Source organism: Miniopterus natalensis, chromosome 18 (assembly GCF_054644295.1).
Source record: "Miniopterus natalensis isolate mMinNat1 chromosome 18, mMinNat1.hap1, whole genome shotgun sequence".
Classification (NCBI taxonomy): Eukaryota; Metazoa; Chordata; class Mammalia; order Chiroptera; family Miniopteridae; genus Miniopterus; species Miniopterus natalensis.
The window spans coordinates 42,467,814-42,479,074 of record NC_142098.1 but is presented as its reverse complement, the minus strand read 5'-3'; the positions used below and the strand labels follow the sequence as shown (position 1 = coordinate 42,479,074).

General features: G+C 45.9%; 1 protein-coding gene across 1 annotated transcript; it reads left to right on the top strand.

The window, feature by feature from the left end:
- Positions 1-213: 213 nt before the first annotated feature.
- Positions 214-9,434, top strand: LOC107539362 (histone-lysine N-methyltransferase PRDM7-like). The gene is given in 10 exon segments (XM_087827087.1): positions 214-295; positions 587-694; positions 2,728-2,777; positions 4,366-4,522; positions 5,136-5,237; positions 5,443-5,714; positions 6,125-6,192; positions 7,300-7,440; positions 7,442-7,493; positions 9,189-9,434. Coding segments are annotated over 10 exon segments (1,263 nt in total). The 5' UTR covers positions 214-228.
- The last annotated feature ends 1,827 nt before the right edge of the window (positions 9,435-11,261 follow it).

Here is an 11,261-nt window from a genome sequence, read left to right as displayed (position 1 = left end):
GAGCGGCTCAGGAGCCGGGACGCGACGGGCGGGGCGGGGGACAGAGCGCTTGGTCCCGGCCCCGCAGAGGCCACAGAGGCCTGGCTGCTCCCCGCGCGAGGCGGAGCGAAGGCCCCGCGGCGAGTTCTCCCGCAGGAGTGAGTTGTCGACGGAATCTATTATCGTCTCCAGGCCAGAGACGCCTTCAAAGACATTTCCTTCTACTTCCCCCGGGAAGAGTGGGCAGAGATGGGAGACTGGGAGAGAGCGCGGTACAGGAACGTGAAGAGGAACTACGAGATGCTCCTCAGCCTAGGTGACCACGGTGCTGGGCCGGGGGACCCGGGACACGGCGCACGGGGCTGTCTCTCCTCAGGCGCTCTGCCTGCAGCGCCCTCCCGGGTGGGCACCAGTCCCGGGGATGCTGCTCCTGCGTCAGTGCAGAGCTCTCAGCACCTTGTTCTGGACTCTCCCCTCCCCTCCCCTCCCCTCCCCTCCCCTCCCCTCCCCCCCTCCCCCCCCATCCCATCCAGTGGCACCGGCTTGTTGGTGTTTGTTCCTCCTTCAACCTCTTCACTTTCAGGACCAAGATTTTGTTTCCTTCCAGGTCTCAGAGCCCCTCGACCAGCTTTCATGTGTCACCGCAGGCAGGCCACCAAACCCCAGGCGGAGGACACTGAGGACTCTGATGAGGAGTGGACCCCCAGGCAGCAAGGTGAGGGGCCTGGAGAACTCAGAGGTGCCCTCCCGGAATGGACCTGGGTTTAGGTCAGGCTGCATCTCAGGAGTTACCAAGGGAACTGTGTTTGCTTGTTCAGCAAACAAGCAAGATGCAGAACTGTTATACAGTAAGGGGCTATTCATATAAACTCTTTCAAGTATAAAAGAATTATATATTTTTATTGTTGGCACTATTACAGAGGCCCCCATTCCCATATATATTGATATATATATATATTGAAAGCACACCCACGTCTTTCTGCCCCCCCCTTCTTCCCCCACAGCGTACATCTCCTAAACGCTAAAGGACCTCAGGGGATTTGCAACTAGGGAGCAATGAGCATCAGCAGTTTGTTCCTGGATAACCCCCTGAACCTGTCTCCAAGGCCCTTTCTCTGTGAATTGACAATGGGCCAAAGCAGCCCCGCCTAGGCTGATTTCTTCGCTATAACAATGAGCCAAGGCAGCCCAGACTAGGCTCTCCTGCTCCTTCTTCTGTCCTAAGCCCTTCCTTGTTTCACGGTGCCCATCTTTAATAAACGTACTCTCAAAATAAAAATAAATACATAGCTCTGGCTGGGTGGACCAAACAGTTGGAGCATCCTCCCCTACACCAAAAAGATTGCAGGTTCGATTCTGGGTCAGGGCACATACCTAGGTTTTGGGTTTGATCCCCAATAGGGGTGCATACTGATCAATGTCTCTCTCTCTCATCAATGTTTCTCTCTCTCCCCTCCTTCCTCTCACTCTAAAATAAATAAAAACATATCCTTGGTTGAAGATTAAAAAACAATAATAATAGCCCTGACCAGTGTTGCTCAGTGGTTAGAGCATCAGCCCATGGACTGAAGGGTCCCAGGTTCGATTCCAGCCAAGAGCAGGTACCTTGCTTCCAGGCTCAATCCCTGGCCCCAGTCCGGGTGCATGCAGGAGACAACAAATCAATGTGTCCCTCTCACATAGATGTCTCTCTCTCTCTCTCTCTCCTTTCCACTCTTTCTGAAAAGCAATAGAAAAAATATCCCCAGGTGAGGATTAAAAGGACAACAACAATAATAATAGACACAGCGTGGAGGTGCAAGAGGGTATAGGGGGGATAAATGGTGATGGAAAAAATAAAAGAAAGAAAGAAGGATAAATAAATATATATTTATAGATAATTAATAAGCATTAACTATATATAAAATACAAAAGTGAGTAAGAACTAACTAATTCAGAACAGCTGTCATCACAGAGGAGGAAGGTCTGGCAGGTGAGCGGTGCTCTAAGACCTGGCTGCCTGTTGGCTTGCATAGGGACATGTGAGAAAAATTATTAATCATGGTGATTAAGGGGGTTGGGCTGTGGGCCAGGGTAGAGAGTAGTTCATCATTTAATCAGGTCCTGATGTCTGCCATGGCGTCATTCTGTCAACTTTCATGAAAGTGTGGTCAGTAGGGTCGTCCCGCTTTCATGGGTCTGGGGTTTAAACACAGCTGAAATCAAGATGTTATCTCTAACTTACCCAAAACTCTGTGTCTATGGCCAACAGCCCTGAGTCTTTGTTCCTAAGACTGTGTGATGCTTACCAGAATCTAATGATTAACAAAGGGGGTGGACAGCCAGTACATGCAAAGGTGGAAGGACAAGAAAGGAAGGAGGCAAAGTAGTCACGGTGCCATTGGACTGGACAAGGCCAGTGTGAATCAAGAAGACAGAAAGGAGAAACAGAGTTTGTGAATGGTTACGTGGCCTTTATTACATTTCTGCCATGAATAGGCCAATTTTTTACCTAAATGTAATAGATACCTTATAGACATAGGAGGAAGTAGAGATGATGCTTTGTCTTTTTTTTTTAACATTCTAAGATAATTGGTTGATGTCCCCAATAGAATCATAGGCCTTAATGAAACCTCAGAAAACATTTTCCAGTTATCCTTGGACTATCTTTGTATTACTCTCTGATTTAGAATTCTCTGTCCCTAATAAGAATCTCCAGATTTTGGAAAAAATTACCAACCAAAACACTGATTTCTCGTCATCTTTTAGTCAAACCTTCTTGGGTGGCCTTCAGAGTGGAACAGAGTAAACACCAGAAGGTGAGTATTTCCCAAATCCTGTTGACAAGAAAATCTTACTCATGGGTGCAATTCAGGTAAGAGTAGGAAAATGCAGAGAGTATCCTAGGAACCGCTGCCTTCCTCTGCTGATCTCCTCAACACAATGTCCGATATTATCATCTTAATAGTTCATGACAACAGCAACAAGAGTAGCTACCACTCATTTTATTTTCACAATGTTTCACAATTTAAGAATTCAACATGAATAAACTCACTTACACCTTACCCCACTCCTATGAGCTAGGTACTATAACGACCACCGTTTCTGATGAGGAAACCAAGGTTTCAGACATATAGAAATGTTTGATTTTTCTGAGATCACAGTATCAGTGGTAATGCAATATAATCCACAGCCTCTTCTCTAAACCACTTACAAGCTCATTAAACCAGTCATAGTTCTATACATTTTACCCTGTCTTATTCATGTATCACTACATCATTCATCTGACTGGTGATTCCAAACTCAGCTCTTTTCTGCTATGCTTCAGTGAGAGGTGCACTAAGACCCTCTAACTAACAGAAGCTCACTGACGTATAGGCAGTTTGTGCAGTGGGTGGTCCCAGATGAAGAAGGGCACAGGATCCCCAGTATCAGAGCCTCCCACTCTAATAAAAGAAAGCATCTCCCATCCCTGAAAAGCTTCAGGTTTGATGACTGAGGAACAACAAATAAATAATAACGTGACTTAAGGACTTCATCTATGTTACACACTATTCAATAGAAACTTATCCATCTGGAACTGATTTCAAAGGTCCACTCCTGTAGGAGGAAGTACCAGTTTCTTTCTCTGACCTCTAATTAGGCCACTCTCATCTTGTTTGGAACCATTTGTTCAGCCTGCCTGGCTCTGCATTGTGAGCTCTTTGAGAGGCTGATTCTTCTAGAAGTCCCAGGCTCAGCTCAGGGTCCCTGAGGGTCCCCGGAATGTTTGCTGAATGAATGATTTCATATTTACAAATTAAACTAGAGGAAGGTCAATGAATACTAAAGATAATTAATGTGCAATTTCAAATATGGAGATGGCTGAGGGGTAAACTGATAACAGGACTGTAATCTCAGTCATAATTTATTAAATAGCTCACAAAACACTTTGGTGTGGACATAATTATATTTCATGTTCACTATAACATTAAGAATGAGCATGTTATCGATCAGGAAAGTGAAGAGAACTAGCTAGTGACACAACCTTACTCAAACATAATTGATGGGAGCAAGCTAATCTAATCACAAATATTCTTTCCAAGATATAGCAATTTGCAAATTTCAACACCACTTTCTTTATTGTTTAGATATGTTTCTGCCAACTATTTCTTTTTTCTCTCCCCAATACCCCTCACTTTCACTATTGTAGAGAAAGCTGAAAGGAAAGAGCCTTAAGGCATGGGTTCCAATCTTGGATTCACTACCCACAATGGCCCTTTCTTTTCCCTCTAATATTCATACTTCCCAGGTATTTCCAAGGGTTGTTGAAGTATTGATTAAAGTCATGCATGTAAAATATATCATAAGTCCTAAAGAATTAAAGAAATGAATGTTGTCTTTTAACGTGTGACTTTTACATTGCAGGCAATGTCCAGGACACCATTAAGTAATGATTCCAGTTTGAAGGAATTGTCAGGAACAGCAAATCTGCTGACCGCAAGTGGTTCAGAGCTGGCCCAGAAACCAGTGTCCCCTCCTGGAGAAGCAAGTACCTCTGGACAGCACTCTAGACCAAAATTGGGTAAGAGACAATAATTTGAAGGTTTCAGTCCCACGAAGTCCTCTAGAAAGGCTGGTAAGTATGGCCTATGTATGTGGGGTAGACTGCAGAGGCCTGGATTGAAGCTGGACTAAGCTGAGACAGAAGGTAGCACTGGAACTTTGGGAAAATCTTATAAACTCTGAGCTCCTGAATGCTCATGTGTAAAGGGAACATAAGGATACATAACTCATATATTGTTTGAGAGCATTACATTATATTTAAAGTAACTGACACATGCAAGTTTTCCAATAAATCCATCTGTGATAATGGCAACCATACTTTCTTGGTGTTGTACGCCCAAGCCTTTACTCAATACCTAACACATAATGTGCCCTCAATAAATATTTTATGAATGAATAAAGACTGGGAAAAATTTTCCCTGCTAATGGGAAAATCTAGAAACTAAAATTGAATCGATCCTCAGTAGTCTTTGTGGAGTCTTAGTCTCTCTTAGTTAACAGAGGAAAATACCAGAGTATATAGAAGAACAGGTAATAATTTAATGGGAGGAGATTTTGTGTGTTTTCTGACAAAACAGGGACCAGCACTCCACACCCCACCACCCTCTCTCACCTGCTCTTATCCAACTTAGAACTCAGGAGGAAGGGGATGGAAGTGCAGATGTACAGCCTACGAGAAAGAAAGGGCCACGTGTACCAAGAGGTCAGCGAACCCCAGGACGACGACTACCTCTGTAAGTGACCCTCACCAAGAAGCATGTTATATCTTGATACAATAATTTCATCTGGTCATTGGGTGCCCAAATCATTCCCTTCCTCTAGTGACCGGGAGTACAGGATTGAGGCTCAATTCTGTGAGTGCCTGGGTTCTCTCTGAAGCTCTTTATGTCCGGGAACATTCACTACACCTTTCCTGATCCCTGTTCCTCTTGCCTCCAGATTGTGAGAAGTGTCAGAACTTCTTCATTGACAGCTGTGCTGTGCATGGGCCCCCTATATTTGTAAAAGACAGTGCAGTGGACAAGGGGCACCCCAACCGCTCAACCCTCACTCTGCCCCCTGGGTTGAAAATCAGACTGTCAGGCATCCCTGAGGCTGGGTTTGGAGTGTGGAACGAGGAATCGGACCTGCCGGTGGGTCTGCACTTTGGCCCTTATGAGGGCCAGATCACAGAAGATGAAGATGCAGCCAACAGCGGATACTCCTGGCTGGTGAGAAGTGTTTACCTCTTCCTCTGTCCTCTGGCTTCACATATCCCTCCTGTGTGGGACCCCACCTTCTACATGCTAGATCATGGGTGGGCATAATATGGTTAGCTCTGTGTACTGAGTGGAGTTTGTATGAACAGGGAGCTCCTGTTTAAGGATCAGATGGTGAGTGGGAGCAAGGTGGTACAGACACAAAGGAGTGGCTCCTCCCTGTGAGACTCCTGCTCTGAGTGGACAAATGGACTCAGACATGTAGATGATTAGTCAGAAAAATATCGTGTGGTCACCATGAACAGCTGAATCCCCAGGCAGGCTGAAAGAGCTTTGATGACAGTAGAGTAAAATAATTCTTCTATTACCTCTCCACCAAGAAAAAAAAAAGAAAGCCTTTAACTTCTTTTCATGAAATGCAGATCACCAAAGGGAGAAACTGCTATGAGTATGTGGATGGAAAGGATAAATCCTGGGCCAACTGGATGAGGTAAGGTCAATAGGTTTCCAGGTGCCAGAGAGGACACTCATCCCTCACAAGCCCATATGTCTTTCCATGTCATCACACCTCCCTCAGTGGTCTCCCTCAGTCCTCTCTTCCTCTTTTTTCTTCATACAGTGTTCTTTCACATCAAGAGACATTTAGAAAATAAAGAGATAAAAGTATAGCACATGTCCTCAAAATACAAATCTCTATGCTAGTCAAAATTTGGGTACTGGGAAAAACCTTGAGGACCCTGGATTACCCTTTAATTTATCTAATGAACATTAATTAAGCACTTACTATGTTCCAGTTTAGACAAAGGAATTCATTGCTTAAACCTATCACACAGCCCATGTCCTTATTGCAGACAGACATGAAAAAATTTATTTTAGAAATATTTAACTGTAATTTTCCTATTTTTTGAGAGGTACACACTGCCAGCATAGCTTAAACCAAGCATAGCCTAAGCCTGCGAGTGCAGCAAATCATCCCAGCCTCAGTTCTAGAACCGAGTTTTGAAGCCTGCAGAGTTATAATGTCATAGGCCCCTTTTCTGAGGGGCTCTCTTCTATCAGGGGATACAGGTTGTAAATAAACTACTATCGTTCTATGTTATTTTTCTAAGACAAGGAGACCTCCGGGTTTCTGTGAGAACCTGGAGGAGGCACGTGAATGGTGCCTTAAATAAAGTGTGGGAAGACAGGAGAAAGGCCTCTCCAGAGGAGATAGACTTGGGGCCGAGTATTGAATGATATGAGCTAATCTAGAAGCAGAGTCCTAGATCAAGCACCAAGCTCTGTGGTATGAAACAGAACCTGATTTAGAGCTTATAGAAGCTAGAGGTCACTGGGTTAAGTCTGGAATCGAGCTTTGGGAAGTGGTATTAGGCAGGATGAGCATCGACTGTAAGCAGGACTTGAAGATAGGAATTCACATGACCTTGTGACAGAAGCTCAGACATTGGACAGAAGGTTCCCCAGGAACATTTGGGAGAGTGGATGACATCAGAGTCTGAGGGCCTTAAGCATCAGGTGAGGAGCTGGACATGAATCTAACAAGTAGTGGGAAATCATCACCTGTGGTTTTCTTTCCTTTCATCTGCCTCAATCCCAGGTATGTGAACTGTGCCCGGGATGATGAAGAGCAGAACCTGGTGGCCTTTCAATACCACAGGCAGATTTTCTACCGAACCTGCCAGGTCGTCAGGACAGGCTGTGAGCTGCTGGTCTGGTATGGGGAGGAGTACGGCCAGGAGCTGGGCATCAAGTGGGGCAGCAAGTGGAAGAGAGACCTCGTGGCAGGGAGAGGTAGGCACACTCTTCTTCCAAATGGAAAGACAGAAAATTCTCCTTAGAAATTTTCATGGTCCAACTCTTAAGTAGAATATATATATATAATGTTTTTATGGATTTCAGGGAGACGATGGATTTCAGGGAGAGGAAGGAAGAGACAGGAACATTAATGTTGACAGAGATTGATCGGCTGCCTCCTGCACGCCCCCTACTGGGGATCAAGCCCAAAACTCGAGCATGCGCCCTGACTGGGAATCAAACCCTGACAGCCTGGTTCATGGGTCAACACTCAACCACTGAGCCCCACCAGCCGGGCCAATTTGTAAATTTTTAATTTTTGTTCTAATTTTTCTTTTTTTTACATATGTTTTTGTGGATTTCAGAGAGAGTAAGGGAGAGGGGGACAGAGATAGGAACATCAATGCACAACCCCTGCTGGGGTTCGAGCCCGCAACTGAGGTATGTGCCCTTGACCAGAATCGAACCTGAGACCCCTTAGTCCAAGAGCCGATGCTCCAACCACTGAGCAAAACTCAGTGGTTGTTTCTTCTTAATTTCCTCCATATTTCTAAATGAAATGTGTATGTTAATATGTATTCATTCATTACTTCAGTTAATTGTCATGTGAGTTCCTACTCTGTGCCACACAGGGTTCCAGGAGCTGAAAATACAGATTAACATGATGATCAAGTCACTGCTGTTGAGCAGCTGACGGGTGAAGGAGAGAAAGCCAGGCATACACGCGTGCATGTGTACAATATTACACAGTGATTAGTACTTTGCAGAAAACAGATTCAGGACAAGTGCCTGGGGATCAGTGTGAGGGAAGGGTACATGTGGCAGATTGTCAGGAAAAGGTTCTCTCAGGAGATAACATTTACAAACATCCCTGTGGGCAAAGGTTCCCAGCATAGAGAGCAGCAAGCACAGGTCTTGGTCCCAGTAGAGGGTAAGAATGGAGGTCAGATAGATGCCTACTAGCCTGGAAGTGCAGTGCCTACAATCCAAGCTGAGACAGGGGAATTTCCTGAGTGAGGTGGGACAATTGTGCAGTTTTCAGCTGCAGAGTGGCATGTTCTCTGTTTTAAGATTGTTTTGTTAATTTTGGGAAAATAAACTTCAGTGGGGAATCCCCTCAGAGATCACTTCATCTCCAAGTGAGAGAAGGTGCCAGACTGGCTGGAGAGGGATGGGAGCCAAGCATGTAAGAAGTACGGTTGGGGAAATATTTCTAAACAGGACTTCCTATTGTATTTGAAATGGGCTAACACTGAATGGAATCAAGCATGAATACTTGGTGTGAGGCTTGAGGAAGGATATATTTTCATTTTATGATTTGTGGAAACTGAGAGAGAAGTGATTTCTAGTTGGGGCCTGTGATTTTTATCTTTAACATGACAGAAGATACATGTATATAAAAAGTCACTGCAGGTCCATCCATAGAAGGAGTGAAATGGCCCCTGATGCTCCCTGAAAGTCCCTACCTAGTCTGGCAATACGTAGAAAAGACCTTTGATATGGGCTTTCTGGATTCCTGAAGAAGATGCAGTGCATAAAAATGAAAAGTAGATTATGAAAGAACCCTTTGTGGGAGACTGAGCTTGCATTGTCAGCACTATAAGAATGATTTGTGGGATGGGTCCTATCAGGAGACAAAGCCCAGGCAACCTTGTCAATACTTGCCCTGACTAAAGCTTACTCTTTCAGCAGAACCAAAGCCAGAGATTCACCCATGTCCCTCCTGCTCTATGGCCTTCTCCAGTCAGACATTCCTCAGCCAACATGTGAAATGCAATCACCCCTCTGAGATTCTGCCAAGAACATCTTCAAGAAAACACCTCCAATCAGAGGAACCCTGCCCAGAGGATCAGAATCAGCAGCAGCAACATACAGATACACAGAGCTGGAATGACAAAGCTGAAGGTCAAGAGGTCAAAGGAAGGTCCAAATCTTTGATAAAAAGAATCAAGCAAAGGAGAATTTCAAGGGCCTCTTTCCAACCTCCCAACAGACAAATGGGGAGCTCTAGTGAGCATGAGAGAATAATGGAGGAAGAGCCCAGCAGAGGCAAGAAAGTGAATCCAGAAGACACAGGCAAATTATCTGTGGGAGTAGGAATGTCAGGAATTGTAACAATCAGGTATGGAGGGTGTGGTCAAGGCTGTGAGGATGGGTCGCATCTCATCAGGCACCAGAGGACACATTCAGGGGAGAAGCCCTATGTTTGCAGGGAGTGTGGGCAAGGCTTTGCATGTAAGTCCTATCTCATCAAACACCAGAGGACACACTCAGGGGAGAAGCCCTATGTTTGCAGGGAGTGTGGGCAAGGCTTTGCATGTAAGTCCTATCTCATCAAACACCAGAGGACACACTCAGGGGAGAAGCCCTATGTTTGCAGGGTGTGTGGGCGAGGCTTTGCATGTAAGTCCTATCTCATCAAACACCAGAGGACACACTCAGAGGAGAAGCCCTATGTTTGCAGGGAGTGTGGGCGAGGCTTTGCACAGAAGTCAGCTCTCAACAGACACCAGACGACACACTCAGGGGAGAAGCCCTATGTTTGCAGGGAGTGTGGGCGAGGCTTTGCACGCACGTCACAGCTCATCACACACCAGAGGACACACTCAGGGGAGAAGCCCTATGTTTGCAGGGAGTGTGGGCGAGGCTTTGCACAGAAGTCAACTCTCATCAAACACCAGAGGACACACTCAGGGGAGAAGCCCTATGTTTGCAGGGAGTGTGGGCGAGGCTTTGCACAGAAGTCAACTCTCAACAGACACCAGAGGACACACTCAGGGGAGAAGCCCTATGTTTGCAGGGAGTGTGGGCGAGGCTTTGCACGCACATCACAGCTCATCACACACCAGAGGACACACTCAGGGGAGAAGCCCTATGTTTGCAGGGAGTGTGGGCGAGGCTTTGCACAGAAGTCAACTCTCAAAAGACACCAGAGGACACACTCAGGGGAGAAGCCCTATGTTTGCAGGGAGGGTGAGTCATTAGCATTAAATCATGTCTCAGCAGCTATAGGACAAATGTAGCCACCACACACTTTATACCCCAGCTCTGAGGAAACTTCAGAGGAAGTCTCCTGGCCCCTTACCCTCCCCGAGTGCAGTCAGTACGGAAGTAACTGGTTAAACAAATCCGCCACTTTCATGACAAGAGATGAGACAGACAAACAGTTCCTTAAGTGCTACAGGGAGGTCAACACCAAGCTCCTCCACAGTTATTTGGGTTTTTTTGCCTCCTGTTTTAATAAATTTTGTATCCATAAATATCTGAAGCCCACGTACTTCATTCCCCTCTTATCACTGAAAGCAGAGAGTTCCAGGAGGGCCACAGAGAACTTGTACTCACAGCCACAGAAACTTGACCCCTGAAAGGTGTCACTCTGGAGTCAACCTAGTTAGGTTACTGCCCAGAGAGAGGGATTTGAGACAGACTCACCAGGGAAGGGAATTCCCTGGACTCCTGGGAAGCGGGACCTTTTTTCCTACTAGGTTCCCCACCCCCTCCCATGACTTCTCTTGGCTCTCCTACTGGTTTCCTTCAACCTCCGTAGCCTCAGAGGTGAAAGTCAGGGAGGGACCGGGGTGTGTGCATGTAGTTGTGCCTGGCTCAGCCTGGGCACCTGGTCTCCCTCACACTCTCCTTGCTGCTCCTTTAGGGCCAGCATCTCGTGGTACATAGCATGTGGACTCCAAATCAGTCCACAGTGGGTTTGAGTCTCAACTCTCCCCTTACCGGGTGTGTGACCTAAGGCAAGATTCTCAACTTCTC